Source organism: Coregonus lavaretus, assembly GCF_964263955.1.
Source record: "Coregonus lavaretus genome assembly, chromosome: 14".
NCBI lineage: Eukaryota > Metazoa > Chordata > Actinopteri > Salmoniformes > Salmonidae > Coregonus > Coregonus lavaretus.
Genome location: NC_140001.1, coordinates 881,464 through 909,037, shown reverse-complemented (window position 1 = coordinate 909,037; position 27,574 = coordinate 881,464). Strand labels below are relative to the sequence as shown.

General features: G+C 47.6%; 1 protein-coding gene across 1 annotated transcript in view; it reads left to right on the top strand.

Moving 5' to 3' along the window:
• LOC311141883 (threonine--tRNA ligase 1, cytoplasmic-like) overlaps positions 1-27,574 on the top strand; it is a 102,191-nt gene that overhangs the window by 63,532 nt on the left and 11,085 nt on the right. Inside the window, 6 exon segments of the mRNA XM_084177379.1 lie at positions 1-12; positions 3,546-3,708; positions 8,550-8,687; positions 15,203-15,280; positions 15,422-15,522; positions 26,997-27,101. The exon segment at positions 1-12 is cut by the window's left edge and continues 73 nt beyond it. Of these exon segments, the coding sequence (XP_084033505.1) occupies positions 1-12; positions 3,546-3,708; positions 8,550-8,687; positions 15,203-15,280; positions 15,422-15,522; positions 26,997-27,101 (597 nt within the window).

The window sequence follows — 27,574 nt, the reverse complement described above, 5'->3', positions numbered from 1 at the left end:
CCCCGGACACTGGTGAGTACTGAGCTGGCCTGGTTACCCATAGTCACCAATCTAACTCGCTCGCTGTCTCTGTCTCTCTCGCTCTCTCTCGCTCTCTCTCGCTCTCTCTCGCTCTGTCTCGCTCTGTCTTGCTCTGTCTCGCTCTGTCTCGCTCTGTCTTGCTCTCTGTCTCGCTCTGTCTCGCTCTGTCTCGCTCTGTCTCGCTCTGTCTCGCTCTGTCTTGCTCTCTCTCTCTGTCTATCTCTCGCTCTATCTCTCTCTGTCTCTCTCTGTCTCGCTCTCACTCTCTCTGTCTCACTCTCTCTGTCTCTCTCTGTCTCACTCTCTCTGTCTCACTCTGTCTCGCTCTGTCTGTCTCGCTCTGTCTGTCTCGCTCTGTCTGTCTCGCTCTGTCTGTCTCGCTCTGTCTGTCTCGCTCTGTCTGTCTCGCTCTGTCTGTCTCGCTCTGTCTGTCTCGCTCTGTCTGTCTCGCTCTGTCTGTCTCGCTCTGTCTGTCTCGCTCTGTCTGTCTCGCTCTGTCTGTCTCGCTCTGTCTCTGTCTATCTCTCTATGTCTGTCTCTGTCTCTCTCTCTCTATGTCTGTCTCTGTCTCTCTCTCTCTGTCTCTCTCTGTCTCTCTCTCTCTCTGTCTCTCTCTGTCTCTCTCTGTCTCACTCTGTCTCTCTCTGTCTCGCTCTCTCTGTCTCGCTCTCTCTGTCTCGCTCTCTCTGTCTCGCTCTCTCTGTCTCGCTCTCTCTGTCTCACTCTCTCTGTCTCACTCTCTCTGTCTCACTCCGTCTGTCTTGCTCTCTCTGTCTCGCTCTCTCTGTCTTGCTCTCTCTGTCTCGCTCTCTCTGTCTCGCTCTCTCTGTCTCGCTCTCTCTGTCTCGCTCCGTCTGTCTCGCTCTGTCGGTCGGTCTGTCTCGCTCTGTCGGTCGGTCTGTCTCGCTCTGTCGGTCGGTCTCTGTCTGTCTCGGTCTCTGTCTGTCTCGGTCTCTGTCTGTCTCGGTCTCTCTCTGTCTCGGTCTCTGTCTCGGTCTCTGTCTATCTCTGTCTCTGTCTCACTCGCTCGGTCGGTCTGTCTCTCGCTCTGTCTCGCTCTGTCGGTCGGTCTGTCTGTCTCTCTCGCTCTAACTCTCTCGCTCTGTCTGTCTCGGTCTCGGTCTGTCTCTGTCTCGCTCTGTCGGTCGGTCTGTCGGTCGGTCTGTCTCTCGCTCTGTCGGTCTCTCGCTCTGTCGGTCTCTGTCTGTCTCGGTCTCTGTCTGTCTCGGTCTCTGTCTGTCTCGGTCTCTGTCTCACTCGCTCGGTCGGTCTGTCTCTCGCTTTGTCTCGCTCCGTCTGTCTCGCTCTGTCGTCTATCTGTCTCTCTCGCTCTAACTCTCTCGCTCTGTCTGTCTCGGTCTCGGTCTGTCTCTGTCTCACTCTGTCTCGCTCTGTCGGTCGGTCTGTCTCTCGCTCTGTCGGTCGGTCTGTCTCTCGCTCTGTCGGTCGGTCTGTCTCTCGCTCTGTCGGTCGGTCTGTCTCTCGCTCTGTCGGTCTCTGTCTGTCTCGGTCTCTGTTTCTCTCGGTCTCGGTCTCTGTCTGTCTCGGTCTCTGTCTGTCTCGGTCTCTGTCTGTCTCGGTCTCTGTCTGTCTCGGTCTCTGTCTGTCTCGGTCTCTGTCTGTCTCGGTCTCTGTCTGTCTCGGTCTCTGTCTGTCTCGGTCTCTGTCTGTCTCGGTCTCTGTCTGTCTCGGTCTCTGTCTCTGTCTGTCTCGGTCTCTGTCGGTCTCGGTCTCTGTCTGTCTCGGTCTCTGTCTGTCTCGGTCTCTGTCTGTCTCGGTCTCTGTCTGTCTCGGTCTCTGTCTGTCTCGGTCTCGGTCGGTCTGTCTGTCTCTCGCTCTGTCTCTGTCTCTCTCGCTCGCTCTGTCTCGGTCTCTGTCTGTCTCGGTCTCTGTCTGTCTCGGTCTCTGTCTGTCTCGGTCTCTGTCTGTCTCGGTCTCTGTCTGTCTCGGTCTCTGTCTGTCTCGGTCTCTGTCTGTCTCTGTCTCTGTCTGTCTCGGTCTCGGTCTCTGTCTGTCTCGGTCTCTGTCTGTCTCGGTCTCTGTCTGTCTCGGTCTCTGTCTGTCTCGGTCTCTGTCTGTCTCGGTCTCTGTCTGTCTCGGTCTCTGTCTGTCTCGGTCTCTGTCTGTCTCGGTCTCTGTCTGTCTCGGTCTCTGTCTGTCTCTGTCTGTCTCTGTCTCTGTCTGTCTCGGTCTCTGTCTGTCTCGGTCTCTGTCTCACTCGCTCGGTCGGTCTGTCTCGCTCCGTCTGTCTCGCTCTGTCGGTCTGTCTGTCTCTCTCGCTCTAACTCTCTCGCTCTGTCTGTCTCGGTCTCGGTCTGTCTCTGTCTCGCTCTGTCGGTCGGTCTGTCTCTCGCTCTGTCGGTCGGTCTGTCTCTCGCTCTGTCGGTCTCTGTCTGTCTCGGTCTCTGTTTCTCTCGGTCTCTGTTTCTCTCGGTCTCTGTTTCTCTCGGTCTCTGTCTGTCTCGGTCTCTGTCTGTCTCGGTCTCTGTCTGTCTCGGTCTCTGTCTGTCTCGGTCTCTGTCTGTCTCGGTCTCTGTCTGTCTCGGTCTCTGTCTGTCTCGGTCTCTGTCTGTCTCGGTCTCTGTCTGTCTCGGTCTCTGTCTGTCTCGGTCTCTGTCTGTCTCGGTCTCTGTCTGTCTCGGTCTCTGTCTGTCTCGGTCTCTGTCTGTCTCGGTCTCTGTCTGTCTCGGTCTCTGTCTGTCTCGGTCTCTGTCTGTCTCGGTCTCTGTCTGTCTCGGTCTCTGTCTGTCTCGGTCTCTGTCTGTCTCGGTCTCTGTCGGTCTCGGTCTCTGTCGGTCTCGGTCTCTGTGTCGGTCTCGGTCTCTGTGTCGGTCTCGGTCTCTGTCTGTCTCGGTCTCTGTCTGTCTCTCTTGCTCTGTCTGTCTGTCTCTCTCGCTCTCTCGCTCTGTCTGTCTCGCTCTGTCTGTCTGTCTCGCTCTGTCTGTCTCGCTCTGTCTGTCTGTCTCGCTCTGTCTGTCTCGCTCTGTCTGTCTGTCTGTCTCACTCGCTCTGTCTGTCTCTCTCGCTCTCTCGCTCTGTCTGTCTCGCTCTGTCTGTCTGTCTCGCTCTGTCGGTCGGTCTGTCTCTCGCTCTGTCGGTCGGTCTGTCTCTCGCTCTGTCGGTCTCTGTCCGTCTCTCTCGGTCTCTGTCCGTCTCTCTCGGTCTCTGTCCGTCTCTCTCGGTCTCTGTCCGTCTCTCTCGGTCTCTGTCCGTCTCTCTCGGTCTCTGTCCGTCTCTCTCGGTCTCTGTCCGTCTCTCTCGGTCTCTGTCCGTCTCTCTCGGTCTCTGTCCGTCTCTCTCGGTCTCTGTCCGTCTCTCTCGGTCTCTGTCCGTCTCTCTCGGTCTCTGTCCGTCTCTCTCGGTCTCTGTCCGTCTCTCTCGGTCTCTGTCCGTCTCTCTCGGTCTCTGTCCGTCTCTCTCGGTCTCTGTCCGTCTCTCTCGCTCTGTCTGTCTGTCTCACTCGGTCTGTCTGTCTCACTCGGTCTGTCTGTCTGTCTCTCCCCTCCCCCCCTCCCCCTCTCTAGTCTGATGTTTGACCACCGGCCACGGTCCTGGAGGGAGCTGCCTCTGCGACTGGCTGACTTCGGCGTGCTGCATCGTAATGAGCTTTCTGGCGCTCTGACTGGTCTGACCCGTGTACGACGCTTCCAGCAGGACGACGCCCACATATTCTGCACCATGGACCAGGTAAGCATTATGGGGACTGTAGTATACAGTGCATTTGGACATTTTTCAGACCACTTCACCTTTTCCACATTTTGTTATGTTACAGCCTTATTCTAAAATTGATTAAATTGTTTTTTCCCCTCATCGATCTACACACGATACCCCATAATGACAAAGCAAAAACAGGTAGAGAAAGTTTTGCAAATGTATTTAAAAAAACGGAAATATAACATTTACATAAGTATTCAGACCCTTTACTCAGTACTTTGTTGAAGCACCTTTGGCAGCGATTACAGCATCGAGTCTTCTTGGGTATGACGCTACAAGCTTGGCACACCTGTATTTGGGGAGTTTCTCCCATTCTTCTCTGCAGATCCTCTCAAGCTCTGTCAGGTTGGATGGGGAGCGTCGCTGCACAGCTATTTTCAGGTCTTTCCAGAGATGTTCGATTGGGTTCAAGTCCGGGCTCTGGTTGGGCCACTCAAGGACATTCAGAGACTTGTCCCGAAGTCACTCCTGCGTTGTCTTGGCCGTGTGCTTAGGGTCGTTGTCCTGTTTGAAGGTGAACCTTCGCCCCAGTCGGAGGTCCTGAGCGCTCTGGGAGCAGGTTTTCATCAAGGATCTCTCTTTACTTTGCTCCGTTCATCTTTCCCTCGATCCTGACTAGTCTCCCAGTCCCTGCCGCTGAAAACATCCCCACAGCATGATGCTGCCACCACCATGCTTCACCGTAGGGATGGTGCCAGGTTTCCTCCAGACGTGACGCTGAGGAGTGGCTTCCGTCTCGCCACTCTACCATGAAAGCCTGATAGGTGGAGTGCTGCAGAGATGGTTGTCCTTCTGGAAGGTTCTCCCATCGCCACAGAGGAACTCTGGAGCTCTGTCAGTGACCATTGGGTTCTTGGTCACCTCTCTGATGAAGGCCCTTCTCCCCCGATCGCTTAGTTTGGCCGGGCGGCCAGCTCTAGGAAGAGTCTTGGTGGTTCCAAACTTCTTCCATTTAAGAATGATGGAGGCCACTGTGTTCTTGGGGACCTTCAATGCTGCAGAAATGTTTTGGTACCCTTCCCAGATCTGTGCCCCGACACAATCCTGTTTCGGAGCTCTACGCACAATTCCTTCGACCTCATGGCTTGGTTTTTGCTCTGACATGCACTGTCAACTGTGGGACCTTTATATAGACAGGTGTGTGCCTTTCCAAGTCATGTCAAATCAATTGAATTGACCACAGGTGGACTCCAATGAAGTTGTAGAAACATCTCAAGGATGATCAATGGATACAGGATGCACCTGAGCTCAATTTTGAGTCTCCTAGCAAATGGTCTGAATACTTAAATGTAAATAAGGTATTTCTGTTTTTTTTCTTCATAAATTTGCACATTTCTTAAAACCTGTTTTCATTATGGGTTATTGTGTGCAGATTGAGGGAAAATTGTTTTATTTAATCAATTTTAGAATAACGCTGTAATGTAACAAAATGTGGAGAAAGTCGAGGGGTCTGAATACTTTCCTAATGCACTGTATCTCCTGCATCATGGACCAGGTCAGCATTATGAGGACTAGTCTATATAGGGCTGTGAATTACCAGGGACTTTACCATACTTATGTGCTGATACGATATGTATTGCGATTCTCACTATTTTTTGTGTATTACGATTCGATGTTCCAAACATATTAATATGCCATTTAGCAGATGCTTTTATCCAAAGTGACTTACAGTCATGTGTGCATACATTTTTACGTATGGGTGGTCCCGGGGATCGAACCTACTACCCTGGCGTTACAAGCGCCGTGCTCTACCAGCTGAGCTACAGAGGACCACGTTATGTCTGCAGAGGGACGAGAACTAGACTGCTCAAAAAAATAAAGGGAACACTTAAACAACACAATGGAACTCCAAGTCAATCACACTTCTGTGAAATCAAACTGTCCACTTAGGAAGCAACACTGATTGACAATACATTTCACATGCTGTTGTGCAAATGGAATAGACAACAGGTGGAAATTATAGGCAATTAGCAAGACACCCCCAATAAATAAGTGGTTCTGTAGGTGGTGACCACAGACCACTTCTCAGTTCCTATGCTTCCTGGCTGATGTTTTGGTCACTTTTGAATGCTGGCGGTGCTTTCACTCTAGTGGTAGCATGAGACTGAGTCTACAACCCACACAAGTGGCTCAGGTAGTGCAGCTCATCCAGGATGGCACATCAATGCGAGCTGTGGCAAGAAGGTTTGCTGTGTCTGTCAGCGTAGTGTCCAGAGCATGGAGGCGCTACCAGGAGACAGGCCAGTACATCAGGAGACGTGGAGGAGGCTGTAGGAGGGCAACAACCCAGCAGCAGGACCACTACCTCCGCCTTTGTGCAAGGAGGAGCAGGAGGAGCACTGCCAGAGCCCTGCAAAATGACCTCCAGCAGGCCACAAATGTGCATGTGTCTGCTCAAACGGTCAAACAGACTCCATGAGGGTGGAATGAGGGCCCGACGTCCACAGGTGGGGGTTGTGCTTACAGCCCAACACCGTGCAGGATGTTTGGCATTTGCCAGAGAACACCAAGATTGGCAAATTCGCCACTGGCGCCCTGTGCTTTTCACAGATGAAAGCAGGTTCACACTGAGCACGTGATAGACGTGACAGAGTCTGGAGACGCCGTGGAGAACGTTCTGCTGCCTGCATCATCCTCCAGCATGACCGGTTTGGCGGTGGGTCAGTCATGGTGTGGGGTGGCATTTCTTTTGGGGGCCGCACAGCCCTCCATGTGCTCGCCAGAGGTAGCCTGACTGCCATTAGGTACCGAGGTGAGACCATATGCTGGTGCGGTTGGCCCTGGGTTCCTCCTAATGCAAGACAATGCTAGACCTCATGTGGCTGGAGTGTGTCAGCAGTTCCTGCAAGAGGAAGGCATTGATGCTATGGACCACCCATTCCCCAGACCTGAATCAAATTGAGCACATCTGGGCCATCATGTCTCGTTCCATCCACCAACGCCACGTTGCACCACAGAATGCTTTAGTCCAGGTCTGGGAGGAGATCCCTCAGGAGACCATCCGCCACCTCATCAGGAGCATACCCAGGCGTTGTAGGGAGGTCATACAGGCACGTGGAGGCCACACACACTACTGAGCCTCATTTTGACTTGTTTTAAGGACATTACATCAAAGATGGATCAGCCTGTAGTGTGGTTTTCCACTTTAATTTTGAGGGTGACTCCAAATCCAGACCTCCATGGGTTGATACATTTGATTTCCATTGATAATTTTTGTGTGATTTTGTTGTCAGCACATTCAACTATGTAAAGAAAAAAGTATTTAATATGATTATTTCATTCATTCAGATCTAGGATGTTTTATTTTAGTGTTCCCTTTATTTTTTTGAGCGGTGTAGTTTGATCAGTCAGCAAAATAAAAGTGTCTGCCTATTTAAAAAGATGGCGAATACTAATACTGACACTACTAATATCTGATCTGCTGTAGCTATCAGTACTAATACTGACACTACTAATATCTGATCTGCTGTAGCTATCAATACTAATACTGACACTACTAATATCTGATCTGCTGTAGCTATAAATACTAATACTGACACTACTAATATCTGATCTGCTGTAGCTATCAATACTAATACTGACACTACTAATATCTGATCTGCTGTAGCTATCAATACTAATACTGACACTACTAATATCTGATCTGCTGTAGCTATCAATACTAATACTGACACTACTAATATCTGATCTGCTGTAGCTATCAATACTAATACTGACACTACTAATATCTGATCTGCTGTAGCTATCAATACTAATACTGACACTACTAATATCTGATCTGCTGTAGCTATCAATACTGATACTGACACTACTAATATCTGATCTGCTGTAGCTATCAATACTAATACTGACACTACTAATATCTGATCTGCTGTAGCTATCAATACTAATACTGACACTACTAATATCTGATCTGCTGTAGCTATCAATACTAATACTGACACTACTAATAGCTGATCTGCTGTAGATATCAATACTAATACTGACACTACTAATATCTGATCTGCTGTAGCTATCAATACTAATACTGACACCACTAATATCTGATCTGCTGTAGCTATAAATACTAATACTGACACTACTAATATCTGATCTGCTGTAGCTATCAATACTAATACTGACACTACTAATATCTGATCTACTGTAGCTATCAATACTAATACTAATACTACTAATATCTGATCTGCTGTAGCTATCAATACTAATACTGACACTACTAATATCTGATCTGCTGTAGCTATCAATACTAATACTGACACTACTAATATCTGATCTGCTGTAGCTATCAATACTAATACTGACACTACTAATATCTGATCTGCTGTAGCTATCAATACTGATACTGACACTACTAATATCTGATCTGCTGTAGCTATCAATACTAATACTGACACTACTAATATCTGATCTGCTGTAGCTATCAATACTAATACTGACACTACTAATATCTGATCTGCTGTAGCTATCAATACTAATACTAATACTACTAATATCTGATCTGCTGTAGCTATCAATACTAATACTGACACTACTAATATCTGATCTGCTGTAGCTATCAATACTGATACTGACACTACTAATATCTGATCTGCTGTAGCTATCAATACTGATACTACTAATATCTGATCTATCAATGTTGTGTTTTTCTGCTTCTCCATGTAGCCGCTCAGTTAACTTGTTCCACTCCTGGGATAACCACGAAGACTCTTCCTGAGCACCATTTCTGTTTTCTCACCATTTAAGACACCTAAAGCTGTAGGAACGTTGTAGTGGGGTTGTTTTTGACGTGATGTTGTCTTTTCCTAACCCTACAGATTGAGGAGGAGATTAAGGGTTGTCTGGACTTCCTGCGTACGGTCTACGACTGTTTTGGTTTCTCCTTCAAACTCAACCTGTCCACCCGGCCTGAGAAGTTCCTGGGAGAACCCGCGGTCTGGGATCAGGCTGAGAAGGTAACGATACTTAGACTTTATAAAGGGTTTATTAAGTTTCAATATCACGGGCCTCCCGAGTGGCCACTACAGATCCTGGTTCGGGTCCAGGCCGCGACCGGGAGACCCCGGGGCGGCACACAATTGGCCCTGCGTCGTCCAGGTTAGGGGAGGGTTTGGCCGGCAGGGATGTTCTTGTCCCATCGCGCACTAGCGATTCCTGTGGCGGGCCGGGCGCAGTGTACGCTGACTCAGTCGCCAGGTGTACAGTGTTTCCTCCGGCACATTGGTGTGGCAGGCTTCCGGGTTAAGCGGGCACTGTGTCAAGAAGCAGTGCGGCTCGGTTGGGTTGTGTTTCGGAGGACGCACGACTTTCGACCTTCGCCTCTCCCGTGTCCGTACTGGAGTTGTAGCGATGGAACAAGACTGTAACAACCAATTGGATACCACGAAATTGGGGAGAAAAAGGGGTAAATAAAATAAGTGTATATATATATATATATATATATACACACACACACAGTGGGGAGAACAAGTATTTGATAAACTGCCGATTTTGCAGGTTTTCCTACTTACAAAGCATGTAGAGGTCTGTAATTTCTATCATAGGTACACTTCAACTGTGAGAGACGGAATCTAAAACAAAAATCCAGAAAATCACATTGTATGATTTTTAAGTAATTAATTTGCATTTTATTGCATTACATAAGTATTTGATACATCAGAAAAGCAGAACTTTATATTTGGTACAGAAACCTTTGTTTGCAATTACAGAGATCATACGTTTCCTGTAGGTCTTGACCAGGTTTGCACACACTGCAGCAGGGATTTTGGCCCACTCCTCCATACAGACCTTCTCCAGATCCTTCAGGTTTCGGGGCTGTCGCTGGGCAATACGGACTTTCAGCTCCCTCCAAAGATTTTCTATTGGGTTCAGGTCTGGAGACTGGCTAGGCCACTCCAGGACCTTGAGATGCTTCTTACGGAGCCACTCCTTAGTTGCCCTGGCTGTGTGTTTCGGGTCGTTGTCATGCTGGAAGACCCAGCCACGACCCATCTTCAATGCTCTTACTGAGGGAAGGAGGTTGTTGGCCAAGATCTCGCGATACATGACCCCATCCATCCTCCCCTCAATACGGTGCAGTCGTCCTGTCCCCTTTGCAGAAAAGCATCCCCAAAGAATGATGTTTCCACCTCCATGCTTCACGTTTGGCATGGTGTTCTTGGGGTTGTACGCATACTTCTTCTTTAGACCAAAAAGCTCTATTTTTGTCTCATCAGACCACATGACCTTCTCCCATTCCTCCTCTGGATCATCCAGATGGTCATTGGCAAACTTCAGACGGGCCTGGACATGCGCTGGCTTGAGCAGGGGGACCTTATGTGCGCTGCAGGATTTTAATCCATGACGGCGTAGTGTGTTACTAATGGTTTTCTTTGAGACTGTGGTCCCAGCTCTCTTCAGGTCATTGACCAGGTCCTGCCGTGTAGTTCTGGGCTGATCCCTCACCTTCCTCATGATCATTGATGCCCCACGAGGTGAGATCTTGCATGGAGCCCCAGACCGAGGGTGATTGACCGTCATCTTGAACTTCTTCCATTTTCTAATAATTGCGCCAACAGTTGTTGCCTTCAAACCAAGCTGCTTGCCTATTGTCCTGTAGCCCATCCCAGCCTTGTGCAGGTCTACAATTTTATCCCTGATGTCCTTACACAGCTCTCTGGTCTTGGCCATTGTGGAGAGGTTGGAGTCTGTTTGATTGAGTGTGTGGACAGGTGTCTTTTATACAGGTAACAAGTTCAAACAGGTGCAGTTAATACAGGTAATGAGTGGAGAACAGGAGGGCTTCTTAAAGAAAAACTAACAGGTCTGTGAGAGCCGGAATTCTTACTGGTTGGTAGGTGATCAAATACTTATGTCATGCAATAAAATGCAAATTAATTACTTAAAAATCATACAATGTGATTTTCTGGATTTTTGTTTTAGATTCCGTCTCTCACAGGTGAAGTGTACCTATGATAAAAATTACAGACCTCTACATGCTTTGTAAGTAGGAAAACCTGCAAAATCGGCAGTGTATCAAATACTTGTTCTCCCGACTGTGTGTGTGTGTGTGTGTGTGTGTGTATATATATATATATATATATATATATATATATATATATATATATATATAACTAGAAAATAACAGTAAAAAAAAAAGTTTCAATGTCACATGCAAGAACAGTGAAATGCCATTCTTGCAGCTTTAACCCCAACAATGCAGCAATCAGTAACAATGTAGTACTAAAAATAACAAGGTACAACAAAAACACACAATCTAAAAATAAGAACACAATAAATTAAGTAAGCATATTATATACAGGGTCAGTTATTTACAATGTGCAGGGATACTGGAGTGATGGAGGTAGATATGTATAGGGGTAAGGTGACAGGGATACTGGAGTGATGGAGGTAGATATGTATAGGGGTAAGGTGACTATATACAGGGTCAGTTCAATACCATTTTAACAATGTGCAGGGATACTGGAGTGATAGAGGTAGATATGTATAGGGGTAAGGTGACTATATACAGGGTCAGTTCAATACCATTTTAACAATGTGCAGGGATACTGGAGTGATGGAGGTAGATACAGTGGGGGAAAAAAGTATTTAGTCAGCCTCCAATTGTGCAAGTTCTCCCACTTAAAAAGATGAGAGAGGCCTGTAATTTTCATCATAGGTACACGTCAACTATGACAGACAAAATGAGAAAGAAAATCCAGAAAATCACATTGTAGGATTTTTAATGAATTTATTTGCAAATTATGGTGGAAAATAAGTATTTGGTCAATAACAAAAGTTTCTCAATACTTTGTTATATACCCTTTGTTGGCAATGACACAGGTCAAACGTTTTCTGTAAGTCTTCACAAGGTTTTCACACACTTGCTGGTATTTTGGCCCATTCCTCCATGCAGATCTCCTCTAGAGCAGTGATGTTTTGGGGCTGTCGCTGGGCAACACAGACTTTCAACTCCCTCCAAAGATTTTCTATGGGGTTGAGGTCTGGAGACTGGCTAGGCCACTCCAGGACCTTGAAATGCTTCTTACGAAGCCACTCCTTCGTTGCCCGGGCGGTGTGTTTGGGATCATTGTCATGCTGAAAGACCCAGCCACGTTTCATCTTCAATGCCCTTGCTGATGGAAGGAGGTTTTCACTCAAAATCTCACGATACATGGCCCCATTCATTCTTTCCTTTACACGGATCAGTCGTCCTGGTCCCTTTGCAGAAAAACAGCCCCAAAGCATGATGTTTCCACCCCCATGCTTCACAGTAGGTATGGTGTTCTTTGGATGCAACTCAGCATTCTTTGTCCTCCAAACACGACGAGTTGAGTTTTTACCAAAAAGTTCTATTTTGGTTTCATCTGACCATATGACATTCTCCCAATCCTCTTCTGGATCATCCAAATGCACTCTAGCAAACTTCAGACGGGCCTGGACATGTACTGGCTTAAGCAGGGGGACACGTCTGGCACTGCAGGATTTGAGTCCCTGGCGGCGTAGTGTGTTACTGATGGTAGGCTTTGTTACTTTGGTCCCAGCTCTCTGCAGGTCATTCACTAGGTCCCCCCGTGTGGTTCTGGGATTTTTGCTCACCATTCTTGTGATCATTTTGACCCCACGGGGTGAGATCTTGCGTGGAGCCCCAGATTGAGGGAGATTATCAGTGGTCTTGTATGTCTTCCATTTCCTAATAATTGCTCCCACAGTTGATTTCTTCAAACCAAGCTGCTTACCTATTGCAGATTCAGTCTTCCCAGCCTGGTGCAGGTCTACAATTTTGTTTCTAGTGTCCTTTGACAGCTCTTTGGTCTTGGCCATAGTGGAGTTTGGAGTGTGACTGTTTGAGGTTGTGGACAGGTGTCTTTTATACTGATAACAAGTTCAAACAGGTGCCATTAATACAGGTAACGAGTGGAGGACAGAGGAGCCTCTTAAAGAAGAAGTTACAGGTCTGTGAGAGCCAGAAATCTTGCTTGTTTGTAGGTGTCCAAATACTTATTTTCCACCATAATTTGCAAATAAGTTCATAAAAAATCCTACAATGTGATTTTCTGGATTTTTTCTCCTCAATTTGTCTGTCATAGTTGACGTGTATCTATGATGAAAATTACAGGCCTCTCATCTTTTTAAGTGGGAGAACTTGCACAATTGGTGGCTGACTAAATACTTTTTTCCCCCACTGTATGTATAGGGGTAAGGGGACAGGGATACTGGAGTGATGGAGGTAGATATGTATAGGGGTAAGGTGACTATATACAGGGTCAGTTCCTGTACCATATTAACAATGTGCAGGGATACTGGAGTGATGGAGGTAGATATGTATAGGGGTCAGGTGACTATATACAGGGTCAGTTCCAGTACCATATTAACAATGTGCAGGGATACTGGAGTGATGGAGGTAGATATGTATAGGGGTCAGGGGACCAGGCATCAGGATATATGATAAACAGAGTAGCAGCAGCTTGTGTGTGTGTGTGGTTGTGTGTGTGTGTGTGTGTGTGTGTGTGTAGTCAGTATAAATGTATGTGCATATTATGTGTGTGTGAAAAGATGAGTGTGTGTTGGAGTGTCAGAGTGCCTGGTGTGTATGGCCCTGTGAGTGTGTGTAGAGACAGAGCAAAAATAATAATACAATTCAACTCGGTCTGTGTAGCTATTTAGTTAGCCATTTATCAGTCATATTGCTTGGAGGTAGAAGCTGTTCAGGAGCCTGTTGGTGCCAGACTTGATGCTCCGGCACCGCTTGCAGTGCGGAAGCAGAGAGAACAGGCTATGGCTTGGGTGTCTGGAATCTTTAACGATTTTCCGGACCTTCCTTTCACACCGCCTGATATAGAGGTTCTGGATGGGAGGGCTGTCGGCCCCAGTGATGTACTGGGCTGTCCTGATATAGAGGTTCTGGATGGGAGGGCTGTCGGCCCCAGTGATGTACTGGGCTGTCCTGATATAGAGGTTCTGGATGGGAGGGCTGTCGGCCCCAGTGATGTACTGGGCTGTCCTGATATAGAGGTTCTGGATGGGAGGGCACTCGGCCCCAGTGATGTACTGGGCTGTCCTGGTATAGAGGTCCTGGATGGCAGGGCTGTCTGCCCCAGTGATGTACTGGGCTGTCCTGGTATAGAGGTTCTGGATGGGAGGGCTGTCGGCCCCAGTGATGTACTGGGCTGTCCTGATATAGAGGTTCTGGATGGGAGGGCTGTCGGCCCCAGTGATGTACTGGGCTGTCCTGATATAGAGGTTCTGGATGGGAGGGCACTCGGCCCCAGTGATGTACTGGGCTGTCCTGGTATAGAGGTCCTGGATGGCAGGGCTGTCTGCCCCAGTGATGTACTGGGCTGTCCTGATATAGAGGTTCTGGATGGCAGGGAGCTCGGCCCCAGTGATGTACTGGGCTGTCCTGGTATAGAGGTTCTGGATGGGAGGGCTGTCGGCCCCAGTGATGTACTGGGCTGTCCTGATATAGAGGTTCTGGATGGGAGGGCTGTCGGCCCCAGTGATGTACTGGGCTGTCCTGATATAGAGGTTCTGGATGGGAGGGCACTCGGCCCCAGTGATGTACTGGGCTGTCCTGGTATAGAGGTCCTGGATGGCAGGGCTGTCTGCCCCAGTGATGTACTGGGCTGTCCTGATATAGAGGTTCTGGATGGCAGGGAGCTCGGCCCCAGTGATGTACTGGGCTGTCCTGGTATAGAGGTTCTGGATGGGAGGGCTCTCGGCCCCAGTGATGTACTGGGCTGTCCTGGTATAGAGGTTCTGGATGGCAGGGAGCTCGGCCCCAGTGATGTACTGGGCTGTCCTGATATAGAGGTTCTGGATGGGAGGGCACTCGGCCCCAGTGATGTACTGGGCTGTCCTGGTATAGAGGTCCTGGATGGCAGGGCTGTCTGCCCCAGTGATGTACTGGGCTGTCCTGATATAGAGGTTCTGGATGGCAGGGAGCTCGGCCCCAGTGATGTACTGGGCTGTCCTGATATAGAGGTTCTGGATGGGAGGGCTGTCTGCCCCAGTGATGTACTGGGCTGTCCTGATATAGAGGTTCTGGATGGGAGGGCTGTCGGCCCCAGTGATGTACTGGGCTGTCCTGATATAGAGGTTCTGGATGGGAGGGCTGTCTGCCCCAGTGATGTACTGGGCTGTCCTGATATAGAGGTTCTGGATGGGAGGGCTGTCGGCCCCAGTGATGTACTGGGCTGTCCTGATATAGAGGTTCTGGATGGGAGGGCTGTCTGCCCCAGTGATGTACTGGGCTGTCCTGATATAGAGGTTCTGGATGGGAGGGCTGTCGGCCCCAGTGATGTACTGGGCTGTTTATGAAGGGTTAATGCAAAGACTAAAGGGTTTGTAAAGTTATGCACATACTGGAGATATGTGGTGGTGTTACCTAAGTTGAAGTGGTTATGGATAAGAGTGTCTGTTAAATGACCAAAATGTAAGTTGAAGCAGCCTTGCTCCAACCTTAACCCTGTTCTCTCCTGTGTGGCTGCAGCAACTGGAGAACAGTCTGAATGAGTTTGGAGAGAAGTGGGTCCTCAACCCTGGAGACGGGGCCTTCTACGGACCAAAGGTAAGGCACCAATGTTGTCATGTTGTATTGATTGAACTTCATAAGGATGGAAAGGTCATGTGTTGTATGAACTCTGTCAAACTAACTCATCATTGAGGAATGGAAACATTACATCATGCTGTGTGTTATGCCCTGTTGTAGATCGACATCCAGATCAAGGATGCCATTGGTCGATACCACCAGTGTGCCACTATCCAGCTGGACTTCCAGCTACCAATCCGCTTCAACCTCACCTTCGTCAGGTAACACTTCCTCTGACGTCTCTGTAACACAGCGTGCGATTGGTTGCTAGACAGGAGTTTGTTGACAGAGCAGCGACGTGATTGATCATATTATTTCTGAAGTTCTTCTGTAGTTGGGGTTTGTCAACTGAGAACAGCGGCACTTTGTGGTGGAACTAAAGAGCATTTTGAGGACTTTCTTTTTACGTTAGATGGAAACCTGTATTCTCCCTCTCTGTGTGTGATGGAAACCTGTATTCTCCCTCTCTCTCTGTGTGTGATGGAAACCTGTATTCTCCCTCTCTCTCTGTGTGTGTGATGGAAACCTGTATTCTCCCTCTCTCTCTGTGTGTGATGGAAACCTGTATTCTCCCTCTCTCTCTGTGTGTGTGATGGAAACCTGTATTCTCCCTCTCTCTCTGTGTGTGATGGAAACCTGTATTCTCCCTCTCTCTCTGTGTGTGATGGAAACCTGTATTCTCCCTCTCTCTCTGTGTGTGATGGAAACCTGTATTCTCCCTCTCTCTCTGTGTGATGGAAACCTGTATTCTCCCTCTCTCTCTGTGTGTGATGGAAACCTGTATTCTCCCTCTGTGTGTGTGATGGAAACCTGTATTCTCCCTCCCTCTCTGTGTGTGATGGAAACCTGTATTCTCCCTCTCTCTGTGTGTGTGATGGAAACCTGTATTCTCCCTCTCTGTGTGTGATGGAAACCTGTATTCTCCCTCTCTCTCTGTGTGTGTGATGGAAACCTGTATTCTCCCTCCCTCTCTGTGTGATGGAAACCTGTATTCTCCCTCTCTGTGTGTGATGGAAACCTGTATTCTCCCTCTCTCTCTGTGTGTGTTGGAAACCTGTATTCTCCCTCTCTGTGTGTGATGGAAACCTGTATTCTCCCTCTCTCTCTGTGTGTGATGGAAACCTGTATTCTCCCTCTCTGTGTGTGATGGAAACCTGTATTCTCCCTCTCTCTCTGTGTGTGATGGAAACCTGTATTCTCCCTCTCTGTGTGTGATGGAAACCTGTATTCTCCCTCTCTCTCTGTGTGTGATGGAAACCTGTATTCTCCCTCTCTCTCTGTGTGTGATGGAAACCTGTATTCTCCCTCTCTCTCTGTGTGTGTGATGGAAACCTGTATTCTCCCTCTCTCTCTGTGTGTGATGGAAACCTGTATTCTCCCTCCCTCTCTGTGTGATGGAAACCTGTATTCTCCCTCTCTCTCTGTGTGTGATGGAAACCTGTATTCTCCCTCTCTCTGTGTGTGATGGAAACCTGTATTCTCACTCTCTCTCTGTGTGTGATGGAAACCTGTATTCTCACTCTCTCTCTGTGTGTGTGATGGAAACCTGTATTCTCCCTCTCTCTGTGTGTGATGGAAACCTGTATTCTCCCTCTCTCTCTGTGTGTGTGATGGAAACCTGTATTCTCTCTCTCTGTGTGTGATGGAAACCTGTATTCTCCCTCCCTCTCTGTGTGATGGAAACCTGTATTCTCCCTCTCCCTCTGTGTGTGATGGAAACCTGTATTCTCCCTCTCTGTGTGTGATGGAAACCTGTATTCTCCCTCTCTGTGTGTGATGGAAACCTGTATTCTCCCTCTCTCTCTGTGTGTGATGGAAACCTGTATTCTCCCTCTCTCTGTGTGTGATGGAAACCTGTATTCTCCCTCTCTCTCTGTGTGTGATGGAAACCTGTATTCTCCCTCTCTCTGTGTGATGGAAACCTGTATTCTCCCTCTCTCTGTGTGATGGAAACCTGTATTCTCCCTCTCTCTGTGTGTGATGGAAACCTGTATTCTCCCTCTCTCTCTGTGTGTGTGTGTTGGAAACCTGTATTCTCCCTCCCTCTCTGTGTGATGGAAACCTGTATTCTCCCTCTCTGTGTGTGTTGGAAACCTGTATTCTCCCTCTCTGTGTGTGATGGAAACCTGTATTCTCCCTCTCTCTGTTTGTGTGATGGAAACCTGTATTCTCCCTCTCCCTCTCTCTCTGTGTGTGTGATGGAAACCTGTATTCTCCCTCTCTGTGTGTGATGGAAACCTGTATTCTCCCTCTCTCTCTGTGTGTGATGGAAACCTGTATTCTCCCTCTCTGTGTGTGTGATGGAAACCTGTATTCTCCCTCTCTGTGTGTGTGATGGAAACCTGTATTCTCCCTCTCTGTGTGTGTGATGGAAACCTGTATTCTACCTCTCTGTGTGTGTGATGGAAACCTGTATTCTCCCTCTCTGTGTGTGTGATGGAAACCTGTATTCTCCCTCTCTGTGTGTGATGGAAACCTGTATTCTCCCTCTCTCTGTGTGTGTGATGGAAACCTGTATTCTCCCTCTCTCTCTGTGTGTGATGGAAACCTGTATTCTCCCTCTCTCTCTCTCTGTGTGATGGAAACCTGTATTCTCCCTCTCTCTCTGTGTGTGATGGAAACCTGTATTCTCCCTCTCTCTCTGTGTGTGATGGAAACCTGTATTCTCCCTCTCTGTGTGTGATGGAAACCTGTATTCTCCCTCTCTCTCTGTGTGTGTGATGGAAACCTGTATTCTCCCTCTCTCTGTGTGTGTGATGGAAACCTGTATTCTCCCTCTCTGTGTGTGATGGAAACCTGTATTCTCCCTCTCTGTGTGATGGAAACCTGTATTCTCCCTCTCTCTGTGTGTGATGGAAACCTGTATTCTCCCTCTCTCTCTCTGTGTGTGTGATGGAAACATGTATTCTCCCTCTCTGTGTGTGATGGAAACCTGTATTCTCCCTCTCTGTGTGATGGAAACCTGTATTCTCCCTCTCTCTCTGTGTGTGTGATGGAAACCTGTATTCTCCCTCTCTGTGTGATGGAAACCTGTATTCTCCCTCTCTCTCTCTGTGTGTGTGATGGAAACCTGTATTCTCCCTCTCTGTGTGTGATGGAAACCTGTATTCTCCCTCTCTCTCTGTAATGGAAACCTGTATTCTCCCTCTCTCTCTGTGTGTGTTGGAAACCTGTATTCTCCCTCTCTGTGTGTGTGATGGAAACCTATATTCTCCCTCCCTCTCTGTGTAATGGAAACCTGTATTCTCCCTCTCTGTGTGTGTGATGGAAACCTGTATTCTCCCTCTCTCTCTGTGTGTGATGGAAACCTGTATTCCCTCTCTCTCTGTGTGTGATGGAAACCTGTATTCTCCCTCTCTCTGTGTGTGTGATGGAAACCTGTATTCTCCCTCTCTCTCTGTGTGTGATGGAAACCTGTATTCTCTCTCTCTCTCTGTGTGTGATGGAAACCTGTATTCTCTCTCTCTCTCTGTGTGTGTGATGGAAACCTGTATTCTCCCTCCCTCTCTGTGTGATGGAAACCTGTATTCTCCCTCTCTCTCTGTGTGTGTGATGGAAACCTGTATTCTCCCTCTCTCTGTGTGTGATGGAAACCTGTATTCTCCCTCTCTCTCTGTGTGTGTGATGGAAACCTGTATTCTCTCTCTCTGTGTGTGATGGAAACCTGTATTCTCCCTCCCTCTCTGTGTGATGGAAACCTGTATTCTCCCTCTCTCTCTGTGTGTGATGGAAACCTGTATTCTCCCTCTCTCTGTGTGTGATGGAAACCTGTATTCTCACTCTCTCTCTGTGTGTGATGGAAACCTGTATTCTCCCTCTCTCTCTGTGTGTGTGATGGAAACCTGTATTCTCCCTCTCTCTGTGTGTGATGGAAACCTGTATTCTCCCTCTCTCTGTGTGTGATGGAAACCTGTATTCTCCCTCTCTCTCTGTGTGTGTGATGGAAACCTGTATTCTCTCTCTCTGTGTGTGATGGAAACCTGTATTCTCCCTCTCTGTGTGTGATGGAAACCTGTATTCTCCCTCTGTGTGTGATGGAAACCTGTATTCTCCCTCTCTGTGTGTGATGGAAACCTGTATTCTCCCTCTCTGTGTGTGATGGAAACCTGTATTCTCCCTCTCTCTCTGTGTGTGATGGAAACCTGTATTCTCCCTCTCTCTGTGTGTGATGGAAACCTGTATTCTCCCTCTCTCTGTGTGTGTGATGGAAACCTGTATTCTCCCTCTCTCTGTGTGTGTGATGGAAACCTGTATTCTCCCTCTCTCTGTGTGATGGAAACCTGTATTCTCCCTCTCTCTGTGTGATGGAAACCTGTATTCTCCCTCTCTCTGTGTGTGATGGAAACCTGTATTCTCCCTCTCTCTCTGTGTGTGTGTGTTGGAAACCTGTATTCTCCCTCCCTCTCTGTGTGATGGAAACCTGTATTCTCCCTCTCTGTGTGTGTTGGAAACCTGTATTCTCCCTCTCTCTCTGTGTGTGATGGAAACCTGTATTCTCCCTCTCTGTGTGTGATGGAAACCTGTATTCTCCCTCTCTCTCTGTGTGTGATGGAAACCTGTATTCTCCCTCTCTGTGTGTGATGGAAACCTGTATTCTCCCTCTCTCTCTGTGTGTGATGGAAACCTGTATTCTCCCTCTCTCTCTGTGTGTGATGGAAACCTGTATTCTCCCTCTCTCTCTGTGTGTGATGGAAACCTGTATTCTCCCTCTCTCTCTGTGTGTGATGGAAACCTGTATTCTCCCTCTCTCTCTGTGTGTGTGATGGAAACCTGTATTCTCCCTCTCTCTCTGTGTGTGATGGAAACCTGTATTCTCCCTCCCTCTCTGTGTGATGGAAACCTGTATTCTCCCTCTCTCTCTGTGTGTGATGGAAACCTGTATTCTCCCTCTCTCTGTGTGTGATGGAAACCTGTATTCTCACTCTCTCTCTGTGTGTGATGGAAACCTGTATTCTCACTCTCTCTCTGTGTGTGTGATGGAAACCTGTATTCTCCCTCTCTCTGTGTGTGATGGAAACCTGTATTCTCCCTCTCTCTCTGTGTGTGTGATGGAAACCTGTATTCTCTCTCTCTGTGTGTGATGGAAACCTGTATTCTCCCTCCCTCTCTGTGTGATGGAAACCTGTATTCTCCCTCTCCCTCTGTGTGTGATGGAAACCTGTATTCTCCCTCTCTGTGTGTGATGGAAACCTGTATTCTCCCTCTCTGTGTGTGATGGAAACCTGTATTCTCCCTCTCTCTCTGTGTGTGATGGAAACCTGTATTCTCCCTCTCTCTGTGTGTGATGGAAACCTGTATTCTCCCTCTCTCTCTGTGTGTGATGGAAACCTGTATTCTCCCTCTCTCTGTGTGATGGAAACCTGTATTCTCCCTCTCTCTGTGTGATGGAAACCTGTATTCTCCCTCTCTCTGTGTGTGATGGAAACCTGTATTCTCCCTCTCTCTCTGTGTGTGTGTGTTGGAAACCTGTATTCTCCCTCCCTCTCTGTGTGATGGAAACCTGTATTCTCCCTCTCTGTGTGTGTTGGAAACCTGTATTCTCCCTCTCTGTGTGTGATGGAAACCTGTATTCTCCCTCTCTCTGTTTGTGTGATGGAAACCTGTATTCTCCCTCTCCCTCTCTCTCTGTGTGTGTGATGGAAACCTGTATTCTCCCTCTCTGTGTGTGATGGAAACCTGTATTCTCCCTCTCTCTCTGTGTGTGATGGAAACCTGTATTCTCCCTCTCTGTGTGTGTGATGGAAACCTGTATTCTCCCTCTCTGTGTGTGTGATGGAAACCTGTATTCTCCCTCTCTGTGTGTGTGATGGAAACCTGTATTCTACCTCTCTGTGTGTGTGATGGAAACCTGTATTCTCCCTCTCTGTGTGTGTGATGGAAACCTGTATTCTCCCTCTCTGTGTGTGATGGAAACCTGTATTCTCCCTCTCTCTGTGTGTGTGATGGAAACCTGTATTCTCCCTCTCTCTCTGTGTGTGATGGAAACCTGTATTCTCCCTCTCTCTCTCTCTGTGTGATGGAAACCTGTATTCTCCCTCTCTCTCTGTGTGTGATGGAAACCTGTATTCTCCCTCTCTCTCTGTGTGTGATGGAAACCTGTATTCTCCCTCTCTGTGTGTGATGGAAACCTGTATTCTCCCTCTCTCTCTGTGTGTGTGATGGAAACCTGTATTCTCCCTCTCTCTGTGTGTGTGATGGAAACCTGTATTCTCCCTCTCTGTGTGTGATGGAAACCTGTATTCTCCCTCTCTGTGTGATGGAAACCTGTATTCTCCCTCTCTCTGTGTGTGATGGAAACCTGTATTCTCCCTCTCTCTCTCTGTGTGTGTGATGGAAACATGTATTCTCCCTCTCTGTGTGTGATGGAAACCTGTATTCTCCCTCTCTGTGTGATGGAAACCTGTATTCTCCCTCTCTCTCTGTGTGTGTGATGGAAACCTGTATTCTCCCTCTCTGTGTGATGGAAACCTGTATTCTCCCTCTCTCTCTCTGTGTGTGTGATGGAAACCTGTATTCTCCCTCTCTGTGTGTGATGGAAACCTGTATTCTCCCTCTCTCTCTGTAATGGAAACCTGTATTCTCCCTCTCTCTCTGTGTGTGTTGGAAACCTGTATTCTCCCTCTCTGTGTGTGTGATGGAAACCTATATTCTCCCTCCCTCTCTGTGTAATGGAAACCTGTATTCTCCCTCTCTGTGTGTGTGATGGAAACCTGTATTCTCCCTCTCTCTCTGTGTGTGATGGAAACCTGTATTCCCTCTCTCTCTGTGTGTGATGGAAACCTGTATTCTCCCTCTCTCTGTGTGTGTGATGGAAACCTGTATTCTCCCTCTCTCTCTGTGTGTGATGGAAACCTGTATTCTCTCTCTCTCTCTGTGTGTGATGGAAACCTGTATTCTCTCTCTCTCTCTGTGTGTGTGATGGAAACCTGTATTCTCCCTCCCTCTCTGTGTGATGGAAACCTGTATTCTCCCTCTCTCTCTGTGTGTGTGATGGAAACCTGTATTCTCCCTCTCTCTGTGTGTGATGGAAACCTGTATTCTCCCTCTCTCTCTGTGTGTGTGATGGAAACCTGTATTCTCTCTCTCTGTGTGTGATGGAAACCTGTATTCTCCCTCCCTCTCTGTGTGATGGAAACCTGTATTCTCCCTCTCTCTCTGTGTGTGATGGAAACCTGTATTCTCCCTCTCTCTGTGTGTGATGGAAACCTGTATTCTCACTCTCTCTCTGTGTGTGATGGAAACCTGTATTCTCCCTCTCTCTCTGTGTGTGTGATGGAAACCTGTATTCTCCCTCTCTCTGTGTGTGATGGAAACCTGTATTCTCCCTCTCTCTGTGTGTGATGGAAACCTGTATTCTCCCTCTCTCTCTGTGTGTGTGATGGAAACCTGTATTCTCCCTCTCTCTCTGTGTGTGTGATGGAAACCTGTATTCTCTCTCTCTGTGTGTGATGGAAACCTGTATTCTCCCTCTCTGTGTGTGATGGAAACCTGTATTCTCCCTCTGTGTGTGATGGAAACCTGTATTCTCCCTCTCTGTGTGTGATGGAAACCTGTATTCTCCCTCTCTGTGTGTGATGGAAACCTGTATTCTCCCTCTCTCTCTGTGTGTGATGGAAACCTGTATTCTCCCTCTCTCTGTGTGTGATGGAAACCTGTATTCTCCCTCTCTCTGTGTGTGTGATGGAAACCTGTATTCTCCCTCTCTCTGTGTGTGTGATGGAAACCTGTATTCTCCCTCTCTCTGTGTGATGGAAACCTGTATTCTCCCTCTCTCTGTGTGATGGAAACCTGTATTCTCCCTCTCTCTGTGTGTGATGGAAACCTGTATTCTCCCTCTCTCTCTGTGTGTGTGTGTTGGAAACCTGTATTCTCCCTCCCTCTCTGTGTGATGGAAACCTGTATTCTCCCTCTCTGTGTGTGTTGGAAACCTGTATTCTCCCTCTCTGTGTGTGATGGAAACCTGTATTCTCCCTCTCTCTGTGTGTGTGATGGAAACCTGTATTCTCCCTCTCCCTCTCTCTCTGTGTGTGTGATGGAAACCTGTATTCTCCCTCTCTGTGTGTGATGGAAACCTGTATTCTCCCTCTCTCTCTGTGTGTGATGGAAACCTGTATTCTCCCTCTCTGTGTGTGTGATGGAAACCTGTATTCTCCCTCTCTGTGTGTGTGATGGAAACCTGTATTCTCCCTCTCTGTGTGTGTGATGGAAACCTGTATTCTACCTCTCTGTGTGTGTGATGGAAACCTGTATTCTCCCTCTCTGTGTGTGTGATGGAAACCTGTATTCTCCCTCTCTGTGTGTGATGGAAACCTGTATTCTCCCTCTCTCTGTGTGTGATGGAAACCTGTATTCTCCCTCTCTCTGTGTGTGTGATGGAAACCTGTATTCTCCCTCTCTCTCTGTGTGTGATGGAAACCTGTATTCTCCCTCTCTCTCTCTCTGTGTGATGGAAACCTGTATTCTCCCTCTCTCTCTGTGTGTGATGGAAACCTGTATTCTCCCTCTCTCTCTGTGTGTGATGGAAACCTGTATTCTCCCTCTCTGTGTGTGATGGAAACCTGTATTCTCCCTCTCTCTCTGTGTGTGTGATGGAAACCTGTATTCTCCCTCTCTCTGTGTGTGATGGAAACCTGTATTCTCCCTCTCTCTCTCTGTGTGATGGAAACCTGTATTCTCCCTCTCTCTCTCTGTGTGATGGAAACCTGTATTCTCCCTCTCTGTGTGTGATGGAAACCTGTATTCGCCCTCTCTGTGTGTGATGGAAACCTGTATTCTCCCTCTCTGTGTGATGGAAACCTGTATTCTCCCTCTCTCTGTGTGTGATGGAAACCTGTATTCTCCCTCTCTCTCTCTGTGTGTGTGATGGAAACATGTATTCTCCCTCTCTGTGTGTGATGGAAACCTGTATTCTCCCTCTCTGTGTGATGGAAACCTGTATTCTCCCTCTCTCTCTGTGTGTGTGATGGAAACCTGTATTCTCCCTCTCTGTGTGATGGAAACCTGTATTCTCCCTCTCTCTCTCTGTGTGTGTGATGGAAACCTGTATTCTCCCTCTCTGTGTGTGATGGAAACCTGTATTCTCCCTCTCTCTCTGTGTGTGTTGGAAACCTGTATTCTCCCTCTCTGTGTGTGTGATGGAAACCTGTATTCTCCCTCCCTCTCTGTGTAATGGAAACCTGTATTCTCCCTCTCTGTGTGTGTGATGGAAACCTGTATTCTCCCTCTCTCTCTGTGTGTGATGGAAACCTGTATTCTCCCTCTCTCTGTGTTTGATGGAAACCTGTATTCTCCCTCTCTCTCTGTGTGTGATGGAAACCTGTATTCTCTCTCTCTCTCTGTGTGTGATGGAAACCTGTATTCTCCCTCTCTCTCTGTGTGTGTGATGGAAACCTGTATTCTCCCTCCCTCTCTGTGTGATGGAAACCTGTATTCTCCCTCTCTCTGTGTGTGATGGAAACCTGTATTCTCTCTCTCTCTCTCTGTGTGTGATGGAAACCTGTATTATCCCTCTGTGTGTGTGATGGAAACCTGTATTCTCCCTCTCTCTCTGTGTGTGATGGAAACCTGTATTCTCTCTCTCTCTCTGTGTGTGATGGAAACCTGTATTCTCTCTCTCTCTCTGTGTGTGATGGAAACCTGTATTCTCCCTCTCTCTCTGTGTGTGTGATGGAAACCTGTATTCTCCCTCTCTCTGTGTGTGTTGGAAACCTGTATTCTCCCTCCCTCTCTGTGTGTGATGGAAACCTGTATTCTCCCTCCCTCTCTGTGTGATGGAAACTTGTATTCTCCCTCTCTCTGTGTGTGTGATGGAAACCTGTATTCTCCCTCTCTGTGTGTGTGATGGAAACCTGTATTCTCCCTCTCTCTCTGTGTGTGATGGAAACCTGTATTCTCCCTCCCTCTCTGTGTGTGATGGAAACCTGTATTCTCCCTCCCTCTCTGTGTGTGATGGAAACCTGTATTCTCCCTCCCTCTCTGTGTGTGATGGAAACCTGTATTCTCCCTCCCTCTCTGTGTGTGATGGAAACCTGTATTCTCCCTCCCTCTCTGTGTGTGATGGAAACCTGTATTCTCCCTCCCTCTCTGTGTGTGATGGAAACCTGTATTCTCCCTCTCTCTCTGTGTGTGATGGAAACCTGTATTCTCCCTCTCTCTCTGTGTGTGATGGAAACCTGTATTCTCCCTCCCACTCTGTGTGTGATGGAAACCTGTATTCTCCCTCTCTCTCTGTGTGTGATGGAAACCTGTATTCTCCCTCCCTCTCTGTGTGTGATGGAAACCTGTATTCTCCCTCTCTGTGTGTGATGGAAACCTGTATTCTCCCTCCCTCTCTGTGTGTGATGGAAACCTGTATTCTCCCTCTCTCTCTGTGTGTGATGGAAACCTGTATTCTCCCTCTCTGTGTGTGATGGAAACCTGTATTCTCCCTCTCTGTGTGTGATGGAAACCTGTATTCTCCCTCTCTCTCTGTGTGTGATGGAAACCTGTATTCTCCCTCCCTCTCTGTGTGTGATGGAAACCTGTATTCTCCCTCTCTCTCTGTGTGTGATGGAAACCTGTATTCTCCCTCTCTCTCTGTGTGTGATGGAAACCTGTATTCTCCCTCTCTCTCTCTCTGTGTGTGATGGAAACCTGTATTCTCCCTCTCTGTGTGTGATGGAAACCTGTATTCTCCCTCCCTCTCTGTGTGTGATGGAAACCTGTATTCTCCCTCTCTCTCTGTGTGTGATGGAAACCTGTATTCTCCCTCTCTGTGTGTGATGGAAACCTGTATTCTCTCTCTCTCTGTGTGTGATGGAAACCTGTATTCTCCCTCTCTGTGTGTGATGGAATCCTGTATTCTCCCTCCCTCTCTGTGTGTGATGGAAACCTGTATTCTCCCTCTCTCTCTGTGTGTGATAGAAACCTGTATTCTCTCTCTCTCTGTGTGTGTGATGGAAACCTGTATTCTCCCTCTCTCTCTGTGTGTGTGATGGAAACCTGTATTCTCCCTCTCTCTCTGTGTGATGGAAACCTGTATTCTCCCTCTCTCTCTGTGTGTGATGGAAACCTGTATTCTCCCTCTCTCTGTGTGTGATGGAAACCTGTATTCTCTCTCTCTGTGTGTGATGGAAACCTGTATTCCCCCTCTCTCTGTGTGTGATGGAAACCTGTATTCTCCCTCTCTCTCTCTGTGTGTGATGGAAACCTGTATTCTCCCTCTCTCTGTGTGTGTGATGGAAACCTGTATTCTCTCTCTCTGTGTGTGATGGAAACCTGCATTCTCCCTCTCTGTGTGTGATGGAAACCTGTATTCTCCCTCTCTCTGTGTGTGATGGAAACCTGTATTCTCCCTCTCTCTCTGTGTGTGTGATGGAAACCTGTATTCTCCCTCTCTCTGTGTGTGATGGAAACCTGTATTCTCCCTCTCTGTGTGTGATGGAAACCTGTATTCTCCCTCTCTGTGTGTGTGATGGAAACCTGTATTCTCCCTCTCTGTGTGTGTGATGGAAACCTGTATTCTCCCTCTCTGTGTGTGATGGAAACCTGTATTCTCCCTCTCTCTCTGTGTGTGATGGAAACCTGTATTCTCCCTCTCTCTGTGTGTGATGGAAACCTGTATTCTCCCTCTCTCTGTGTGTGATGGAAACCTGTATTCTCCCTCTCTGTGTGTGTGATGGAAACCTGTATTCTCCCTCTCTCTCTGTGTGTGTAGCCATGATGGGGAGGATAAGCAGAGGCCAGTCATCATCCACAGAGCCATCCTGGGATCAGTAGAGAGGATGATAGCTATCCTCACTGAGAACTACGGAGGGAAATGGTGAGGTGCAATACTAATACTAATACTACTAATATCTGATCTTCTGTAGCTATCAATACTAATACTAATACTACTAATATCTGATCTGCTGTAGCTATCAATACTAATACTGACACTACTAATAGCTGATCTGCTGTAGCTATCAATACTAATACTGACAGTACTAATATCTGATCTGCTGTAGCTATCAATACTAATACTGACAGTACTAATATCTGATCTGCTGTAGCTATCAATACTAACACTGACACTACTAATATCTGATCTGCTGTAGCTATCAATACTAATACTGACACTACTAATATCTGATCTGCTGTAGCTATCAATACTAATACTGACACTACTAATAGCTGATCTGCTGTAGATATCAGTACTAATACTAATACTACTAATAGCTGATCTGCTGTAGATATCAATACTAACACTGACACTACTAATAGCTGATCTGCTGTAGATATCAATACTAATACTGA